This window comes from Rana temporaria, chromosome 3, assembly GCF_905171775.1.
Source record: "Rana temporaria chromosome 3, aRanTem1.1, whole genome shotgun sequence".
In the NCBI taxonomy this organism is placed as follows: Eukaryota; Metazoa; Chordata; class Amphibia; order Anura; family Ranidae; genus Rana; species Rana temporaria.
In genome coordinates, this window is record NC_053491.1 from 88,402,734 (window position 1) to 88,425,382 (window position 22,649).

Below are 22,649 nucleotides of genomic sequence, written 5' to 3' on the forward strand. Positions count from 1 at the left end.
TTTCCCACCAATAGAGCTTTCTTTTGGTGGTATTTGATCACCTCTGCGGTTTTTATTTTTTGTGCTATAAACATAAATAGAGCGACAATTTTGAAAAAAATTCAATATTTTTTACTTTTTGCTATAATAAATATCCCCCAAAAACATATATAAAAAAACATATTTTTTCCTCAGTTTAGGCCGATACATATTCTTCTACATTTTTTTGGTAAAAAAAAAATCGCAATAAGCATTTTATGGATTGGTTTGCGCAAAAGTTATAGGGCCAGATTCAGAGACATTTACGTTACACCGCCGCAAGTTTACAGCGTAAGTGCCTGATTCACAAAGCTCTTACCTGTAAACTTGCGGCGGTGTAACGTAAATCCGCTCGGCGCAAGCCCGCCTAATTCAAATGGGGCGGGCACCATTTAAATTAGGCGCATTCCCGCGCCGAACGTACTGCGCATGCTCCGTCGGGAAAATTACCTGACGTGCATTGCGCTAAATGACATCACAAGGACGTCATTGGTTTCGACGTTAACGTTAATGGCGTCCAGCGCCATTCACGGACGACTTATGCAAACGACGTGAATTTTCAAATTTCGACACGGGAACGACGGCCATACTTAACATTGGTTAGTCCACCTAGAGGGCATCCCTAGTTTTACGTGGCGTATCTCGGCGGAAACGACGTAAAGTTAGAGCGACGGGTAAAGCGTACGTTCGTGAATCGCCGTAACTAGTCATTTGCATATTCTACGCTGACCACAATGGAATCGCCACCTAGCGGCCGGCCTAGAATTGCATCCTAAGATCCGACGGTGTAAGTCAATTACACCTGTCGGATCTTAGGGCTATCTATGCGGAACTGATTCTATGATTCTGATTCTTTTTACTAGTAATGGCAGCGATCAGTTATTTTTTATCATGACTGTGACATTATGACGGACACTTCGGACACTTTTGACACATTTTTGGGACCATTGTAATTTTTACAGTGATCAGTGCTATAAAAAAAGGCACTGATTACTGTGAAAATTACACCGGCAGTGAAGGGGTTAACCACTAGGTGGCGCTGTAGGGGTTAAGTGTGCCCTAGTGAGTGATTCTTACTGTAGGGGGATGGGCTACATGTCACAAGACAGTGATAACCACTTCCGATTACAGGAAGCGGTGATTACTGCCATTGTTAGTAGGCAGAGCGTTCTAACTCACCGGGCGCAGGCACGTCCACAATGCCGCGATCTTAAAGGAAACGTACAGGTACGTCCTTCTGCCTGTCTGAGCCATGCTGTCGACGTATATCATTGTGTGCTATTTGGCAAAGAGTTAAATAAAAAATGCACTGATTACTGTGAAAATTACACTGGCAGTGAAATGGTTAACCATTAGGTGTTGCGCTGTAGGGGTTAAGTGTTCCCTAGGGAGTGATTCTTACTGTAGGGGGGCGTGGCTAGCTGTGACATGTCACTGATCGTTGTTCTCGACGACAGGGAACACGATCAGTGACAGTGTCACTAGGCAGAACAGGGAGATGTTGTGTTTACACTAACATCTCCCCCTTCTATCTCTCCGTAAAACAATCACGGGTATGCCCACGACGATCGAGTCCACGGGACCCGAGGGCGGGCTCATGGAGATCGCGGCAAATGCATGTGCACCGCCCACCGGCGGGCGCTTGTCCGCAACAACCGCTTCTTAAAGGGGACGTATACTGTATATACATCCTTCTGCCTGCCCGTGCCATTCTGCAGACGTATATCTGCGTGCGCCGGGGGGCAAGCGGTTAAGGAGACATCAGAGGTCTTTTAGACCCTAATGTTATTTCGGCACTCTGCTGAAGCTGCTTGAGCAGACTGTGTTTGATCAGCTTTCCTGACCAGAGCCGCCAAGGATTGACAGCGCTGAATCTCAGAAGTGCTCAGAGCTAAGCACTTCTGGGTTCATACTACCCAGGGAAGATCAACAAACAGATGTTCGCTGATCTCCAGCTGCTTTCCATCTGTGACCCGCCATAGAGGTCCTGGGCAACCAGGATAGACAGGTGAGCCCTAAAATCTCAGACCAAAAGAGTAGACAAAGCTTCTATAGTGGTAGGGAGTTTGTTTACATCCGGGTGTTCCCCCCGATAGAACACGTTGATGGCAAAAAACAACAAGTCATGGGCAACATTGTGAGGTAAGTATTCAGCTTGGTGAAGGGGAGGGGATTTGCATTGGTTAGCAAAGTGGGGGAAGGGTTATAAGTGCATTTTGCTTACAGTGATCCACTGGACTAATCTCAGAAACCCCCAAGAAATGCCTATGAATTAGATTATCAGTGAAACATCCTAAAGAAAATCCTAAGCAATAGTCTGAATTCCATCATACCTTCAATCAGTTATACTCGAAGCTCAGGGAGTACTCTGATTCCTCCATCAGTTATACTCTACGTTCAACTACACTGACCTCAATGCTCAATGAGTACTTCGTCTAATTAGCTATTTACAAAACGTTTACAATTTCTCTCATGTGTCAGCTCATTATTTTTTATATATTGTGCTGATTAATAACTGTCCTTGAAAAAGATAGGAAAACAGTAAGGAGCAGGAAAGCATGAATCACTGACGTGTCACAATATATTTTGTTTACAAGAACAAAAGGAAATGGTCCAAACACAGGAAGATAAAAATACTAAAACATGCATATTTTTCAGGAAGAGAAGAAATTGATACAAACTTACATTAGTAGCAATAACACACACTTCATACTGTGCTTTTTACATGCAGCAATCAAAAAATGTCATTTTAAAGGATAGGTACAGCCAAAGCTCATTTGTCTGTACTTCTCCTGCGGATCACAGGATTGTAGTTCGTTCTGCACTCCTATGATGCATTTTCAGCAGACGGTGGGCTGAAGCCCGCTGTCAGCTGACATCACAGAGTCGGTCCAGGATTGGGCAAGGTTACGACAATGAAGTTGGGATCCACCCACATGCCTGGACCGACACCCGGGTCAGCTTCTCAGCAAGTTGCTGAGAGCCTAATCCAGCTGCTGCCACCCCCTCCACAGCCCAGCGATCCAGTGAGCGCGGTTGGAGGGGGCAGCGCAGAGAGCTGGTCACTGACAGATATCAGCTCTCTGCTCATAGAGCTGTGAGAACCGAGCGATCAGTGGTGTCTGATCTCACGGTTCTCAGTGTTAGAGGCGCCGGGGGACAGCCACCTAGAAAAGTCTGAATCTTAAAAAAAAAGAATTTGACTTTTTTGTGCTGCTAAAGCAGCCAGGTGCGGTGTGCATATGTCTATGGGAATGCAGAATCTGTACAGACACAACTGCTTGTGGGGAGGTGCAGCGTGCTGCAGTGGCAGTAAAGCAGCTGTAGGAAGCAGAACTTGTATTAATGTTAAAATTAGACATGTGCAATTCGTTTAGTTACAAATTCGTTTTTTAAGGAATTTTGACAAATTCGTTAATTTCGGATTTCCGAAATTTCAAACTTCGGAAATTCCGAGTTTCGGAAATTTCAAACTTTGGAAATTCAGAAATTCGGAATTTCGAAAATTTGGAAATTCGAAATTTCGCAAACTCGGAAATTCGAATTTTTGAGAATTCGAAATTCGCAAATTTGAAATTCGGAAATTAAAAAAAAAAACGAAATTTCAAAAATATGAAAAGCGGAAAATTTTGAAATTAGAGAATTCGAAGTAAGGAAATTCAAAAATTTGAATTTCTTAAATTTCATAAATTAGAAAAATAGGAAATTGACAAATTCCAAAATCCAGAAATTCGTAAATTCAAAAAATTGAAATTAGAAAATTTGAAATTTGAAAAAGTTGAAATTCAAAAATTCCAAGTTTTGAAATTCGAAAATTTTAAATTCGATTCGAAATTCGGAAATTCGAAAATCAGAAATTCGAAAATTCGAAAATCAGAAATTCGAAAATTCGAAAATCAGAAATTCGAAAATTCGAAAATCAGAAATTCGAAAATTCGAAAATCAGAAATTCGAAAATTCGAAAATCAGAAATTCGAAAATTCGAAGTTCTAAAATTCTAAAATTCAGAATGTCGGAAATTCTAAAATTTAGATTTAGAAATTCAGAATTTTAAAATTCAGAAATTCGGAAATCGGAAAATTCAGAATTCCGAATTTTCAAATTTCCAAATTCTTGAATTTTCAAATTTCCAAATTCTTGAATTTTCAAATTTCCAAATTCTTGAATTTTCAAATTTCCAAATTCCCGAATTTTCGAAAAAAGCAAAAAACAAATGAAACGAAAACAAACACATTTTTCGGCAGTGCACATGTCTAGTTAAAATTCAGCAAGCCCGGCAGGAAGACACCTGACCAGGAACACTCACAGAATACAACAGAGATGTGTAGCAAATAGGTCTCAGGTGTGCCGACAGCGTCTGTCTTGAGGGTAGAAATATCAGGCAGACTGAAATCCCGGGCACATGATTCAAAACCCGGACTGTCCGGGTGAATTCTGGACAGATGGCAACCGTAGCTCTGCCAGGATGGCTGCCAGAGTCACATAGGGCGGCAGCATCAAATCGATAGTTTCCCCAGTGACCCAGAAAACCATAGAGGAATGGTTCCTCTATGGTTTTCTGGGTCACGGGGGAAACTATACGACTCATATTGACTTCCCCTCTAGCTGTAATGCCACTGTTGTCGAGCGCTGCCCACAGTGGAGAAAACAGACGGAACCTGCCTACACCCTAATTTGACAGGTGTGTGATTACAGGTGAGCAACCATGAATGTAGGCAATGTACGTTTGGAACTGCTCATCCATGCACCTGTCAAATTAGAGCAAATTAATGATTCCTGGTGTATGGGTCTCAGCGCCTCTGTGAATAAGGGCAAAAAGGCAAAATTGTTGCCTTAACTCAGGGGTCTTCAAACTACAGCCTGCAGGCCACATCAGCCCACTATGAGATTTCATCCAGCCCACGGCCATGGTCAGGGCTGCTGTTAGAAATCATGGGGCCCCGTACAACTTACCTGTCAGGCCCCCCCCCCCCCCCGAAATAACAAATCGCTAAAATGCCATAGTCGCAAACCTTAGACTCAATGCACAGACTGAGGATTCAGATCTGCTGGTCTTTCTTTTGATGGGGACCCTGATATTAGGGGGACTCTGACATGTAAGGAAGGCCCTAAAGTGATCAGGGGGGCTCTGATGTGAAATGGGGCTCTGTTATAAAGGGGGCTTTAATGTCATGTGATCCGATGTAAAGGAAGGACCTCTGATGTAATTTGTTACACATAAAACAAAGTACCAGAAAAGGTGGTTATCACAGCTCCCCGCACTGCCTTAACCGTCCTGTAGGTGTCACTCTATCCACATGTCGGGAGTAGAGCACAGTCTCACACTTGTAAATATGGAAGGATGTACATGGCAGACCAGTACATTACATTCATATGGAAAACACAGGCGCCTAGGAGAAGTAGTAATAATAATAATCATCCTCAATAACTTCATCCTGAGCGTCATTCTTCACTCTTAGTGTTCTCCCAGACTGCTGCTAAACACATCACGTGACAGAGGTGAGTCAGCTGACTTGCTGGTGGAATAGACTACAATTCCCATGATGCTTTGTGCTGGCTGCTGGACCAGACTAATGTGGGGCTTTTATAATGATTACCCAGCAGCAGCTGGCACTCCTTTCCTCTGCATGCTGTGCATTGGAGGATCTCATGTAGGCCACATGGTCAGCAGTTGAGGTTCATACACACAGGGAGGTGTGTGTGTGTTTCCTGCAGAAGAGTGAGGGTAAGAAATATTCTGCTTGTGTGAAAGATGCAAATGAAAACAGTTTGGCCTCATTCACACAGGGTGTATGAATCGTGTGAGGGGCGCGTTCACTAAGGATGAGCTCCGGTGTATCGTCACATATGGCTACCCATCACAGTTTGCTCCGAAAGTGACGTTCTGCTAAAAAAACTTTGCACTGCGCATGCGTTCCAACACTTTTACATCAACATGGCACACTAAAACCGTGACGGGTAGCCGAATGTGACGAATCGCCGCCATCTTGCTAAACTCCGCACTCCACCCTAAGTATAAAGTGAGAAGGTGACAAGCAGACATCTTTGTGTACCCCCCCCCAGAGTTTTACATTTTACACTTATTTACTACAGTAAACTGAGGGTTCTTTAGTGAAATACAGTACTTGGAACTCCGTCTGACTGTTTACATGTTGAATTTTAAAAGCAGCGGACTTTTGTCAGATTAGCAAACCTGTGACAGCAGGCTTGCTGCTGCTTTTAAAATTCAACATATAAACAGTCAGATGGGGTTCTAAGTTCTGTATTTCACTATAGAACCTCAGTTTACTGTAATAGATAAGTGTAAAATGTAAAACTCTGGGGGGGTGTACAAAGATGTCCGTTTGTCCCCTTCTCACTGTATCGTAAAGGTGGAGGAGTGCGGAATGTAGCAAGATGGCGGTGTTTCGTCACATTCGGCTACCCGTCACGGTTTTAGTGTGCTGTTTTGTTGTAAAAGTGTTGGAACGCATATGGCGGCGTCGCGCATGCGCAGTGCAAAATTTTTCAGCGGAATGTCACTTCTGGAGAAAACTGTGATGGGTAGCCATATGTCACGATACACCGGCGTGTTGGCAAACCCCACGTGCAGAGCCCGCCATGAAATCGGCACATCGCTAAACACAGATTAGGCTGCAGGGAACGGGAAATGTCTTGCTGCCTGTGATCAGCGCAGTGCCGACTTCCTGACATTCATCCTTGGTGTTCACCCGCATGGGGATGTACAGGTGTTCCGTGCACCCCGGTGCAGGCAGCCCCATAGCTGTCAATTGGGGTGCAGTGGCTACAGACACAGCTGCTGCACTCTCTGTATGTGCTCGGGGCCTTGCCCCCACACACATGTAACATTGTGGATGTGCTGTATAACCGAACAGTCATTGCAGTAGGATTGCCACATCATCCCTTAAACCCAGGTTCACACTGGGCTGCAGGAATGAAGCCACTCACACGATTTCACTCCTGCTTGTTGGTCCCGATTTTGGCCGCGATTACAGAGACATCTGTGCAGGTTTCTGCACAGATGTCAATGAAAATTGTGGGCCGAAATCGCAAAAAAGTAGTACAGAAACTGCTTTTTGAAATTGGTGCAGCACCACCGATGCAGCGTCGCACCGATTAGGACAGTGCCATTGCCGGAAAATGCCGCCCATTTTCCATGTCAAAACGCACCAGTGTGAACCAGGGTTTAATCCAGGACACACATTAATTACACAGGCTCTGTGGCTGATTAAGGTGGTAATTAAACTCACTTGGAACCTGATCTGCATTAAATCAGCCTCAGAACTTGTGTAACTCGTATGTGTCCTGGACTAAAGGGATGATGTGGCAACCCTACGCTGCAGTCATTAACTACTTGCCGCCAGGTCGGCTCCCCTGCGCGAGAGCCCGTAGCTCTACGTCGACTCTCTCGCAGGCCACTAGAGTCCCGTGCGCGTGCCTGGCAGGCGCGATCATCGCTGGGCACACGCGATCGCTCGTTACAGAGCGGGGAGCTGTGTGTGTAAACACACAGCTCCCGGTCCTGTCAGGGGGGGAAATGCTGATCCTCTGTTCATACAATGTATGAACAGAAGATCAGTGATTTCCCCTAGTGAGGCCACCCCCCTACAGTTAGAACACACCCAGGGAACATACTTAACCCCTTCCCCGCCCCCTAGTGTTAACCCCTTCACTGCCAGTGGCATTTTTATAGTAATCCAATGCATTTTTATAACACCGATCCCTATAAAAATGCCAATGGTCCCAAAAATATGTCAAAAGTGTCCGCCATAATGTCGCAGTATCGAAAAAAAAATCGCTGAACGCCGCCCTTACTAGTAAAAAAAAATATTATTAAAAATTCCCCCTGTTTTGTAAACGCTATAACTTTTGTGCAAACCAATCAATAAATGCTTATTGCGATTTTTATTTTTTATTTTTTTTTACGAAAAATATGTAGAAGAATACGTATCGGCCTAAACTGAGGGGAAAAAAACGTTTTTTTTTTTTAATATATTTTTGGGGATATTTATTATAGCAAAAAGTAAAACATATTTATTTTTTTCAAAATTGTCACTCTATTTTTGTTTATAGCGCAAAAACTAAAAACCGCAGAGGTGATCAAATACCACCAAAAGAAAGCTCTATTTGTGGGGGGAAAAAAGGACGCCAATTTTGTTTGGGAGCCACGTCACACGACCGTGCAATTGTCAGTTAAAGCGACGCAGTGCCGAATCGCAAAAAGTGCTCTGGTCTTTGACCAGCAATATGGTCCGGGGGTTAAGTGGTTAAAAAGTTTAATTCCATAAACTTAAAGTTGGTGTAAACTTCCATCTCTGACTTTTACCTATAAGTAAGCCTATAATAAGGCTTACCTATAGGTACTGAAAATATCTCCTAAACGTGCACAATTTAGGAGATATTTACTGTACATGCAGCCAGTGACATCACTGGCACACGCGCTCCGAAAAAAACAGCAACCCTGGCCGTTCCTTCAGCCCCTGTGCCGTAAAGTGCATCGGGAGTGACGTCATCGTGGCACCGATGACAGCTCGGCACTGAAAGGGCTTTGTTTTAAGATAAGTTTAACATAATGTGCTAGTATGCTATGTATACCAGCACATTATGGCTTTATCTTGCAGGGTACAAAAAAAAAGGCCAGCGTTTTACTATTGCTTTAATGGGATTAAAATGACTAGTTGCATCTTGTTTAATAAAAATGTTTTTTTTTTTTTGAAGGACATGACTCGACCACTTCGAAAGAGAAAAAGTGGCAGAGAACAGAAACAAAACAAGAAAACTACTGATGTATGTGGAAAAACAGCACTGGCAATTGTAAGAACCTGCTAAATAAATAGTTTTAAAAATGTATATGTGTGTGTGTGTATACACAGTATCTCACAAAAGTAAGTACACCCCTCACAATTTTGTAAATATTTTATTATATCTTTTCATGTGACAACACTGAAGAAATTACACTTTACTACAATGTAAAGTAGTGAGTGTACAGCTTGTATAACAGTGTAAATTTGCTGTCCCCTCAAAATAACACACAGCCATTAATGTCTAAACCGCTGGCAACACAAGTAAGTACACCCCTAAGTGAAAACTTCTAAATTGGGCCCAATTTTTTGTGTGACCACCATTATTTTCCAGCACTGCCCTAACCCTCTTGGGCATGGATGTCACCAGAGCTTCACAGGTTGCCACTGGAGTCCTCTTCCACTCCTCCATGACAGCATCACAGAGCTGGTGGATGTTAGAGATCTTGCGCTCCTCCACCTTCCATTTGATAATGCCCCACAGATGCTCAATAGGGTTTAGGTCTGGAGAAATGCTTGGCCAGTCCATCACCTTTACCCTCGGCTTCTTTAGCAAGGCAGTGGTTGTCTTGGAGGTGTGTTTGGTGTCATTATCATGTTGGAATACTGCTCTGCGCCCCAGTCTCTGAAGGGAGGGGATCATGCTCTGCTTCAGCATGTCACAGTACATGTTGGCATTCATAGTTCCCTCAATGAACTGTAGCTCCCTAGTGCCAGCAGCACTCATGCAGCCCCAGACCATGGCACTCCCACCACCATGCTTGACTGTAGGCAAGACACACGTGTCTTTGTACTCCTCACCTGGTTGCCGCCACATACGCTTGACACCATCAAACCAAATAAGTTTACCTTGGTCTCATCGGACCACAAGACATGGTTCCAGTAATCCATGTCCTCAGTCTGCTTGTCTTCAGCAAACTGTTTGCGGGCTTTCTTGTGCATCATCTTTAGAAGAGACTTCCTTCTGGGATGACAGCCATATAGACCAATTTGATGCAGTGTGTGGCATATGGTCTGAGCACTGACAGGCTGACCTCCCACCCCTTTAACCTCTGCAGCAATGCTGACAGCACTCATACGTAAAGACGGCCTCTGAATATGATGCAGAGTACGTGCACTCAGCTTGTTTGGTCGACCATGGCGAGGCCTGTTCTGAGTGGAACCTTTTCTGTTAAACCGCTGTATGGTCTTGGCCACAGTGCTGCAGCTACAGCTCAGTTTCAGGGTCTTGGTAATCTTGTATCCTAGGCCATCTTTATGTAGAGCAACAATAATTTTTTTCAGATCCTTTGGAGAGTTCTTTGCCTTGAGGTGCCATGTTGAACTTCCAGTATGAGAGAGTGAGAGGGATAACACCCAATTTAACACACCTGCTCCCCATTCACACCTGAGACCTTGTAACACTAATGAGTCACATGACACTAGGGGGGGGGGATAGCTAATTGGGCCCAATTTGGACATTTTCACTAAGGGGGCCATCTCACTGAATCCACACACCGGCCACCTCACCTGTACGCACCCAGCCCCCCCTCATTCCTGTATATATGCCAGCTCCCCCCCCCCAACCTGTGTGTGTGTGTGTGTGTATGTATGTATGTATGTATGTATGTATGTATGTGTATATGTATATGTGTGTATATATATATATATATATATATATATATATATATATATATATATATATATATATATATATATATATATATATATATATATATATATATATATATACACACTATACACACACACACACACACACACACACACACACACTCTCTCTCTCTCATTCCCACATACAGTGGCGGTGCATCCATAAAGGCCGTTCCCTCTCTCCTGCACCTATCACTCACCAACAGATAGATTCATGCATATTCAGGTGTCCGGCCCCTTGTTGGGCGTCGGGCATCTGAATTACAGCAGCGTTTTTTTGGAAGCGCCTAATTGGAGCCGTCGGCCCTAATGGGTGTCCTGATTAGAGCCATAGGCTCTAATAGGCTTCCAAATTGGTAAACGGCGGGCGCAATCCTGTGCATTCGCTGTTTACACAGTGTTGTGTTAGGGAAGCAAATAAATCGCTTCCCTAGCACGACCCCCCTCTCAGCCAATCCGGTGCTCGGGTCTGGGTATCCTGTCACCTCATTGGCTGAAGCGACAGGCGCTGTGATTGGATGCCTATCAGGCATCCAATCATAGCAGAGGACGGGAGAAGACATGAGGACTTGGAGCGTGGAGTACAGCGCCGAGACGGGTAAGTACCGGACCAAGGGGGAGGGATGGATGGGCACGCTGGTGGAAATTGATAGGGCACACTGGCTGTGTTTGATGGCACAATGGCGGTGGCAATTTAAGGGTACAGTGGCTGCGCTTGATGGTTTTTATTTTTTTCAGTTTGTTTGCGCCCCCCCCCCAAAAAAAAATTCTGAGCACCAGCCACCACTGCCCACACATGCACAAATCTGTAAACACACAAGCCTCTGGCCCCTCCCTTACCTTCACAGCCCCAACTTGTAAAATAAATCTTCCCACCTAGTCCCATCTCATTTTCACAAAGCTGAAACAGAGGAGCACAGTACAGGCAGCTCACACTAGGGGTGCACATGTACATAGTAGCCAGAGGTGGCAGTAAAGGGCTCGATTTCTGAGCTCAATGATGCAGAGCGCAGCATAAGCTGCAAAATCGTTTCTATAGTGCACAGCATGGCTCCCATTCACCCGTCCTGCCTTCTTCTGGCCCGGGCGGGCCCCAGGGCCCCTTACAGTTGTATTGGCTGTATCCCCCTGATGGCGTCCCTGCCTACAGGTAAGCCTATAATAAGGCTTACTTGTGGGTACTGAAAATATCTTCTAAACCTACATGGTTTAGGGCATATATACCATATGCGCTTGCGTCAACGTCATCAGCACATGCGCACTGAAGAAAGGGCACAATCGTGCCGTTTCTATAGGGCCTGTTCCGTGACCATCGGCTCCCGCACGAATGCGACTCCGGCCAGTCACAGAGATGGAGTCCGCAGCCCCCGGAAGGAAGAGGGGTAAAGATGGACACGGGGGCCTCTGGGGAAATTGCGGGCTTTGTTTCCAGGTAAGTGCAACATGACGGGCTAGTATTCGATGCATACTAGCCCATTATGCTTTTACTTTTCAGGGGAATAAAGAGGAAGTTACGCCAAGACATTTTGGACAATTTCATGCCTCCAACATTGTGGGAACAGTTTGGGGATGGTCCCTTCCTGTTCCAGCATGATTTGGTAATATAGTGTGTGTGTGTGTGTGTATGTATGTATGTATGTATGTATGTATGTGTGTGTAATATCTACATACCGTGGGTTTGATTCGCTTTCTGAAAGTGTATCAAAACTGCAGGACATAATAGAAAGCGCAGATAACCCTCACGAAATCTACAGGTACGCTGCGCTGCGACCAAAGTGCAGTGGATCAGTGTGAAGCTGCCCTTATGCTGACAGAAATATAACTTTGCTACATTTCAGCCAGTCCACTTTGATGATGTAGCCATCTACTTCTCTGAAGAAGAATGGAATTGGTTAGACGCAGAGCAGAAAGATCTCTACAAGTGTGTAATGCTGGAGAACTACAATGCACTCAGATCCCTTGGTGAGTAGCCAGCAGTTTTATATTTTGAGCATGGGACCTGTATGCTTTGGTTACAGAGGCTCCTGAGGTCAGGTGGCGGATCCAGGGGGTGGGGGGGGGCAACAGGGAAATTGCCCCCCCCCCCCCCCCCGAGAAATTTGTGTTAGTTGCAGAATTCGCGGGCACCGGTGAGTCTGAGCGGGTGGTAGTTGCGGAATTTGCGGCCGCCGGAGAGTCTGAGCGGGCAGTAGTTGCGGGATTTGTGGGCACTGGGATCAATAAAGAATCAATAAGCAATAAAGAAACGCCACGATTACCATAGCAAAATCATCTATTTAATTTCTAGGATATGTTAATGAAGAACCAAGTTTAGTCTCAAAACTTCAGCTTGGAGAAAAAGCTTGCTTGGAAGCTCAAAGGCAATGGACGAAACCTCAATGTTGTGCTGCAGGTGAGTGAGACCCATATTGGTCTATAGATGTACAGTCCGGAGTGGATACCAAGCTGATGTATGTGTTCCTTGTCAAAAATAACAATCAATTGGTATGCTACGCAAAATGCATCAATTTTCTGGCAATTTAACTAGTTTTTCTTCATGAGATCAAAACTTATCGCCAATATTTTCAGATGTATTCTGCTTTTCATGGTAGGTTGCCTTCATCTGTTTGGTAATTTTTTCAGACTTCGAAAAAGAAAATTGCCATATGGCCAACATGAGGATAAAGTCAGAGTAAAATTAATACCGTTGGTTTGTACACTTGTCATTTTAACCACTTCCTTACTGGGCACTTAAACCCCCTTCCTGACCAGAGGACTTTTTGCGATTCGGCCCTGCGTCGCTTTAACTGACAATTGCGCGGTCGTGCGACGTGGCTCCCAAACAAAATTAACGTCCTTTTTTCCCCACAAATAGAGCTTTCTTTTGGTGGTATTTGATCACCTCTGCGGTTTTTATTTTTTGCGCTATAAACAAAAATAGAGCGACAATTTTGAAAAAAAAAAAAGTTTTACTTGTTGCTATAATAAATAGCTCAATTATTTTTTTAAGTTTTTTTTTTTTTTATCCTCAGTCTAGGCCGATACGTATTCTACATATTTTTAGTAAAATAAAATAAAAAAATCGCAATAAGCGACTGGTTTGCGCAAAAGTTATAGCGCCTACAAAATAAGGGACAGAATTATTATTTTTTTTTTTTTTTACTAGTAATGGCGGCGATCTGCGATTTTTATTGCGACTGCGACATTATGGCGGACACATCGGACACTTTTGACACATTTTTGACACCATTCACATTTATACTGCGATCAGTGCTATAAATATGCACTAATTACAGTATAAATGTGACTGGCAGGGAAGGGGTTAACACTAGGGGGTGAGGAAGGGGTTAAATGTATTCCCTAATTAGTGTTCTAACTGTGGGGGAAGGGGGGTGACTGGGGGGGGGGGGTGACCGATCTGTGTCTCTATGTACAAGGGACACAGATCTGTCTCCTCTCTCCCTGACAGCACCGCTGTCTGCGAGAGCCGGGAATGAGAGATGATCTCATATGTAAACATATGAGATCATCTCTCATTGGCCGCACAGATCGCCTAGGAAACGGCCGCTCCGATTGGCCGTTCACGGCGATCTGTGACTGGCTGTGTCCAAGGGACACGGCCAGCACAGCAGTTCCCCGATGCGCGCGCGGGAGCAAAGGGGCGGCCGTAAAAAGACAGCCTGTTAGAGATTGGGAGCCGCGCTGCGGCCGTACAAAGTCGTACGGCCGTCAGCTAGTGGTTAAAATGATCACTGCTCCTGGAAAAGAACCATTTTTGTTTTGTTTTTAATCAGAAGAAAGTTTTTTTAGTTGAACACATTCAAGCATACTGCATACATGTTCCATAAACACTCACAAAAGAATAAAGTTGTAATGTACAAGAGAAAAAAATGCAATTGCAGCTTCAAACTGCATAGAGCTCACTATAGAGAACATACAGCCCCACCTAGGAAAATAATATTTTATTTTTAAAATTTACAGAAAGTGAAATAACTGTTGTGACTAGGAAATCAACAACCTCTGCTCACAATGAATTTTGTTTTTTATTTAGTACTACAAAGTTAAAAGTAAAGATTAGAATGTAGGGTGATTAACATGTGCATGTAGAAGCCAGGCATAGTTAAAGGCTCAGTTCACCTTTTATGGAAAAATAATGAATGCATAGATTTCTGCAGGAGAGTTGCGAGGGCCACATGAAATGGCCTGGAGGGCTAGATTCAGCCTATGGGGCCTTGTGTTTGACACCGGTGCCTTTAATGCATTCTATGCATTAAGGTAAAAAAAAACCTGTTATATAATTCCCTGTCCCCTTACCTGAGCCCATTCATGATCCAGCTCTGTGCATGACAGCCCAGCTTTCTCAGCTCTGTCCCTCCTCTCTGGGCAGATGACAAGGAGAGGGTGGGGAAGGGGGCAGGGTCGAGCCATCTTGTCTGTATCAATGCTTCCTATGGGGTCACTCGCTAAAGAAGAGGAGTCTGGAGCGCCAGCGAGGGACCCCAGAAGATGAGGATTGGGGCTGCTTGTGTGCTCCTGAGTGAACAATAGTTCTAGGGCCGATATTCACGGTTAGCTCTAAACTGATGATGTGTAGGGAATTTTGAAGCTTCGACTATCGAAAATATAGGGTACTTAAGTTTGTTTTCACAAGGCTTGACATGTTTGGTATCTATTTACTCTGTGCAACCTCCATATTTTATATTTTACCAAAAATAAGGTAATATATTGAATACTATTTTATTCCCCAAGGTCTCTGCTTTCAGAAAACATATAAAATGTTTGGGGGTTTATAATAATCTTCAGGCCTAACCTGATTGGCAAAAACGGCTCTGGCAGCAACATGGGCGTCCGCTGAATTTTTTTCAGGGAGGGGCGCTGAAACACAGGCACCACACCTACAATGTACCCTGAGCTGCGCATGCACAGCCTAAGGGCCATACACACAATCCAAATATCGGGCTGCATCCGGCGGTTCAATAGAAACCGTCTGACATTCGACCCATTTGCATGGCAGCCGCTCAAACAGAGCACAATAGCACAGCGGGGAGATTGTTGTACTAACATTGGGTAGTTTGTAGTTTGTATAAGTACAGTATAAATTCCGTATTTTTTTTCGTCCTGCCCGCTGGGTTGAATGGAATTTTTTTTTATAGTGTGTGTACCAGGCTTTAGTGTACATTTCAAAGTTGACTGTCAATGTGCAAAGAAGTAGTTTTTTTTCAGAAGAGACATGGCATGTATTTTTTTTTACACCTTGGCTACACTTTAAGGATCAGTAGGCTGCTATATATAAACACCCTAGAGAGTAAAACGGCGGTCGTTGCAATACTTTATGTCACAGCGTATTTGCGCAGTGGTCTTACAAGCGCACTTTTTTGGGAAAAAATACACTTTTTTAAATTAAATAAGACCATAAAAATTGAGTCTGCTCGTGGAATGGCGACAAACGTTTACCCTTAAAAATCTTCATGTCCGATGTTTAAAAATGTCTACAGGTTACCAGTTTTGAGTTTCAGAGGAGGTCTAGGGCTAGAATTATTGCTCTCGCTCTAATGATTGCGGCGATGCCTCACGTGTGGTTTGAACACCTTTTTCATATGCGGGCGCTACTTGCTTATGCATTTTCTTCTACGAACAAGCTCGTCGGGATGGGATGCTTAACGACTTAAGGACCGCCTCCTGCACATTTACGGCGGCAGAATGACACGGCTGGGCACAGGCACGTACCTGTACATCCCCTTTAAGTGCCCAGCGATCGGTCAAAGGAGCTGAAGAATGGGAAGAGGTGTGTGTGTGTGTGTGTGTGTGTAAACACACCTTCCCCGTTCTTCACAGTGGCAGCTTCATTGATCGTGTGTTCCCTGATATAGGGAAAGGCGTTCAGTGACGTCACACATCCAGCCCCGCCCCCCCTACAGTTAGAAACACATATGAGGTCACACATAACCCCTACAGCGCCCCCTAGTGGTTAACTCCTAAACTGCAATTGCCATTTTCACAGTAAACGGTGCATTTTTATAGCAATTTTTGCTGTGAAAATGACAATGGTCCCAAAAACGTGTCAAAATTGTCCGATGTGTCCGCCATAATGCCGCAGTCATGAAAAAAATCACTGATCGCCGCCATTAGTAGTAAAAAAAAAAAATGAATAAAAATGCCATAAAACTATCCCCTAGTTTTGTAAACGCTATAAATTTTGCGCAAACCAATCGTTGCACGCTTATTGCGATTTTTTTTTTTTTTTTTTTTTTACCAGGGTTATGGCAGCTAGCTGCTGCCATAACCCTGGTATTTAGCGTCAACGTACCGACGTACAGGTGATTTGCGTGAAGTGGTTAATATATTGCACCTTGGATGTGGTAGCTGCAATTTTTCTTGTTTTCTAGGCTTTTTTCTGTTATTTACATTGTCGATACTGCCTGTATCATGGTTCCTGTTCTTGGATGAGAACATATTTTCACTGTAGGGTATCTAAGGAGCAGAAACCTTGTCCAATTTGGACAGGATGTATGTTAGGAATACAGAACAATCCCCCCCCCCATCTTCATAACCTGTTCTGTGTATAGAAGAAAACTGAGAACGCTAATAACTTTTGCTTGGTATTTCAGTTCATTATTAAAGAAGACCATAGCATTTAGGAGAGATCAGTGGGTAAGTTGTAAAGCAGATAATCAGGGCTCAAGACCTGCGTGAACGCGTGGGAACGGAGTTCCTGCACTTTTTTCACAGCAGGAACTCCGTTCCCTTTGCAGGACTAGAGCAGCCGAGCCGCCCGAGGCAATCCTTCACCAAGCGGTGATGCCCAGCTCGAGTCACTGTCAGGGGCAGGCGAACCTTAGTAATCCTTTATGTTACTGGCCGCTTCCTGTATATGGATTCATTGGGTAGTGTGTGGGTATTCCGTCACTTCCTCGATGCCGCAATGTCTCCTGGGAGCTTTTGTCATTGTTCCCAGGAGACATTGCGGAGGTCTTCCACCAGTTATCGCGGGATTTAGAAAGAACTTCTTTCTAAATCCTGCGGTACAGTGGATCAAAAAAAAAACATGTGGTTTAGTAATTATGCATTTGAGCGTATCTTTTTTTTTTTTTTTTTTGGTGGGAGAGTGGATCTTGGGTGGGAGTTCCCACACTTTTTTCCCCAGGACTTGACCCCTGCAGATGATCAATATTTAAAGTAGTTGTAAACCTCTTATTGTGACTTTTACCTATAGAGGGGCGAAGATGGATGTGGGGACAGCGCAGGCTTTGTTTGCATGTACAGTGGGGATCGAAAGTTTAGGCACCGCCAGGTAAAAATTTGTATTAATATGCATAACGAAGCCAAGGAAAGATGGAAAAATCTCCAAAAGGCATCAAATTACAGATTAGACATTCTTATAATATGTCAAAAAAAGTTAGATTTTATTTCCATCATTTACACTTTCAAAATTACAGAAAACAAAAAATGGCATCTGCAAAAGTTTGGGCACCCTGAAGAATTTATAGCATGCACTGCCCCCTTTGCAAAGCTGAGACCTGCCAGTGTCATGGATTGTTCTCAATCATCGTCTGGGAAGATCAAGTGATGTCAATCTTAAAGGTTTTAAATGCCCAGACTCATCTGACCTTGCCCCAACAATCGGCACCATGGGTTCTTCTAAGCAGTTGTCTAGAACAGTGTTTCTCAACTCCAGTCCTCAAGGCACCCCAACAGGTCATGTTTTCAGGCTTTCCATTATATTGCACATCTGATTTGATTAGTTTAACTGCCTTAGTAATTGCCACAGCTGTTTAATCTGAGGGAAATCCTGAAAACATGACCTGTTGGGGCGCCTTGACTACTGGAGTTGAGAAACACTGGTCTAGAAAACTGAAACTGAAAATAGTTGACGCTCACAAAGCTGGAGAAGGCTATAAGAAGATAGCAAAGCGTTTTCAGATGTCAATATCCTCTGTTTGGAATGTAATTAAGAAATGGCAGTCATCAGGAACAGTGGAAGTTAAAGCAAGATCTGGAAGACCAAGAAAAATATCAGACAGAACAGTTTGCAGGATTGTGAGAAAAGCAATTCAAAACCCACGTTTGACTGCACGATCCCTCCAGAAAGATCTGGCAGACACTGGAGTTGTGGTACACTATTCCACTATAAAGAGATACTTGTACAAATATGGTCTTCATGGAAGAGTCATCAGAAGAAAACCTCTTCTACATCCTCACCACAAAAATCAGCGTTTGAACTTTGCAAATGAACATATAGACAAGCCTGATGCATTTTGGAAACAAGTTCTGTGGACCGATGAGGTTAAAATATAACTTTTTGGCCGGAATGAGCAAAGGTACATTTGGAGAAGAAAGGGCACAGAATTTAATGAAAAGAACCTCTGTCCAACTGTTAAGCATGGGGGTGGATCAATCATGCTTTGGGGTTGTATTGCAGCCAGTGGCACAGGGAACATTTCACTAGTAGAAGGAAAAATGGATTCAATAACATTTCAGCAAATTTTGGATGGTAACTTGATGCCATCTGTGAAAAAGCTGAAGTTAAAGAGGATGGCTTCTACAAATGGATAATGATCCTAAACACACCTCAAAATCCACGGGAGATTCCATCAAGAGGCGTAAAAAGTTTTGCCATGGCCTTCACAATCTCCTGACCTCAACATAATTGAAAATCTATGGATAGACCTTAAAAGAGCAGTGCTTGACAGACAGCCCAGAAATCTCAAAGAACTAGAAGACTTTTGTAAGGAAGAATGGGCAAAGATACCTCAAACAAGAATTGAAAGACTCTTGGCTGGCTACAAAAAGCGTTTACAAGCTGTGATACTTGCCAAAGGGGGCAGTACAAGATATTAACTCTGCAGGGTGCCCAAACTTTTGCAGACGCCATTTTCTTGTTTTCTGTAATTTTGAAAGTGTAAATGATAGAAATAAAATCTAACTTTTTTTGACATATTATAAGAAAGTCTAATCTGTAATTTGATGCCTTTTGGAGATTTTTCCATCTTTCCTTGGCTTTGTTATGCACATTAGTACACAATTTTACCTGGGGTGCACAAACTTTCGATCCCCACTGTAAGTGGCACATAATGGGGTTGATTTACTAAAACTGGAGAGTGCAAAATCTGGTGCAGCTTTACATAGAAATCAATCGGCTTTCAGGTTTTATTGACAAGGCTTAGTTGAACAAGCTGAAGTTAGAAGCTGATTGGTTTCTATGTAAAGCTGCACCTGATTTTGCACACAAATTAACCCTAATTTGTTCTGTAGTTCAAAGGTGAAAAAGACATGACTGATATTATAGGGGTACAAAGATTTATTTTAGCAGGATCTAAAGTTATTTATTGCAAATATTATATATTCGCATACTTTCAACACAACTTCACTGTTTATGTAATGGTGTACAGCCGCCTCCAGCAATTAGCGGACCTCCAGCTGTTGCAGAACTACAAGTACCATAAGGCATAGCGAGACTCTGACACACACGAGTATGACACCCAGAGGCAGTGGCATGATGAGACTTGTAGTTCTGCAACAGCTGGAGGTCTGCTAATTGCTAATCCCTGGTGTACAGCCTACTCCTACTATACATTTGTTGCTTTATAATTTCCTATTAGATTCGCAAGAAGATTTGCACTCTCCCCAGAATATTGGAAACCATGACATCAATAACTCAAAAACTCGGAGACCTTCAGAAAAGAAGCAGAAAGATCACGCACGGGCGCCTTCATTTCCCAAAACGTCAGTATATAATCTTCGGCAGCGTGTGAAGATACAGAATACACATGAAGATAAGGAGAGGACAGGATATGGACAGCGTGGTCCCCACCAGAACATGTCCTCAGTTGTCACCAGACAGAAGCAGAGGCCTCAGTCGGCAAAGGCTCCCTATACCTGCAATGTGTGTGGGAAAAGCTTTGCCTTTTCTTTATACTTAGAAAGTCACCTAAAGCTACACTCAGGAGAAGCACTGTTTGAATGTTCTGAGTGTGGAAAGTGCTTTAAATATAAATTCCAGCTCCAAAGACACCAGCCTATACATACAGGGGAAAGGCCATATGGCTGCAGTGAGTGTGGGAAGTGTTTCTCATTCCAGTCTACACTGATGAAGCACCAGCGCGTTCACACCGGAGAAAAGCCCTATAAATGTTTGGAATGCGGCAGGCACTTTAGGTTCTCCTCTTCCATAATTGTGCATCGGAGAACTCACACTGGGGAAAGACCTTTTACTTGTAAAGAGTGTGGTAAAGCCTTCACTCAGGGTTCAGCTCTAACCATCCATCAGAGGTCCCACACCGGAGAAACACCCTACAGATGTGTTGAGTGTGGCAAAGGCTTCAGTCACAAGTCACATCTTATCACACACCAGAGGCTTCACACTGGCGAGCGCCCATATGCCTGCAGTGACTGTGGCAGAACATTTAAGCATAGTTCCCAAGTGATAGTTCACCAGAGAACCCACACGGGGGAAAAGCCGTACACCTGTAATCACTGTGGAAGATCATTCGCACAAAGTTCTCACCTTAATCAACACCGCAAATGTACTCATTCATGACAACATTGCTGAAGATTGGCAGGAGCAGTTCCTGGGGGAAAAAAATTACCGTATATATTCGAGTATAAGCCGAGGCACCTAATTTTACCACAAAAAAAACTGGGAAAACATATTGACTCGAGTATAAGCCTAGGGTGTCCATCTGCATGCCTCACTGTGTCCATCTGCATGCCTCACTGTGTACATGACTAGACTGACGTTTAACATGGGAGTCTATGGAAGGGGTGCCCAGCTTTGAAACATCGGTACTCCCCAGCCATAGGTCCCCCAGAAAACAGACTTTGCACACTTGTAGAGGAAGAGTGGGGCTACAAGTGTGCCAAGTTCTGGGTCCAAGGGACCTACGACCGGCAAGGACCGGGTCCCCAAAGTCACCGGAGAAATTGCCTTTTTAACATGGGAGTCTATGGAAGGGGTGCCCAGCTTTGAAAAATCGGTGCTCCCCGGCCGTAGGTCCCCCAGACAACAAACTTTGCACACTTGTAGAGGAAGAGGCGCAAAAAGGTGACTCGAGTATAAGACGAGGGGGGCATTTTCAGCACAAAAAATTTTGCTGAACAACTCGGCTTATACTCGAGTATATACGGTAGCAACACAACTGTGTTTTTTACATTATGTTTAGTTTCTTACTCCCGTTTTATGTTTATTGCTTTCTATGGTCATGCTGGGAAGTGTCAGCCTCCCAATTTGTTCTGGTGACCTTTAGCACTGGGTCAGAAAAGTTATGGGAAATCCAAAATGTTACGGTTCTCATTCAACAATTTTAGACTTTTGTATAGATGCATTTTCATTTGCTTTCTTGTATTCTAATCTGATGAGTTTTTTTTTTTTTATTATTAGTGTCCCTTTTCACTCAGCTGCATACAGTATGTATCTAAGCTACTTGAAAAATTGTAAGAAACCTGTTAGCCTTTCTATATTCCGTCATACTGATACCCTGATCAGAGAAGAAATGTATTTAAAATGCTGGACAATATTGTAAAAAGAGATTTTGCAATTATGAAGTAGAATCAATCCCTGCTTTCTACTAGGGTTGCACCGATACTGGTTATCGGTACTAAGCATTTACAGGAGTATCGGTACTCGTGAAAATGCTCCGATACCTGAAACCAATACTTTCAGGCCCTGTTCTTTCAGCTGCCAGTGGGATTCCCGGATTACCCCAATGGTAACTAAATTGTTAAAAAAAAAAAAAAATGCCTATTATCGGTTGTTACGGAGCAGGGCTGTTGTGTCCTTAAAGTGTTACTAAACCCAGTAATATGAAAATAGTTAATCCGCACCCTGCCAGTACCCACAGCTTATAAATATGTTTATATTAAAATGTTGCCACGATATACCTTTTTGAATGATCTGTATACTACGCTTGCCTTATAAACGGCACAGTTTATTCAGTGCTGAGAGTTCAGAAAGGTGGAGTTTTTCACTGCAGCCTGTATACACGCCCACAAGTGTGATGCCAATATCATGTGACCTGGTTATCTCTGTAAACAAGAAACTGTTCTCGCCAGCATAAAAGACACAACTGAGCATGTGCAGATTGGTTATTGCCTGTGTAGACATTGCAGGGAAGGGAGGATCTGTGTATACAGATTAAAACAGCCTTTTTACACAATGCAGAGGATTAACCCTTTAAGCGAGTATAACAAGCATGCTATGCTGCA

General features: G+C 43.6%; 1 protein-coding gene across 1 annotated transcript; it reads left to right on the top strand.

Moving 5' to 3' along the window:
* Positions 1-5,586: 5,586 nt before the first annotated feature.
* On the top strand, positions 5,587-21,016 carry LOC120930300 (zinc finger protein 664-like). The gene is made up of 5 exons (XM_040341517.1): positions 5,587-5,743; positions 8,737-8,832; positions 12,308-12,431; positions 12,757-12,861; positions 20,048-21,016. The coding sequence occupies exons 2-5, from the start codon at positions 8,740-8,742 to the stop codon at positions 20,983-20,985; spliced, it is 1,260 nt and encodes a 419-aa protein (XP_040197451.1). The 5' UTR covers positions 5,587-5,743; positions 8,737-8,739; the 3' UTR covers positions 20,986-21,016.
* Positions 21,017-22,649: the final 1,633 nt, after the last annotated feature.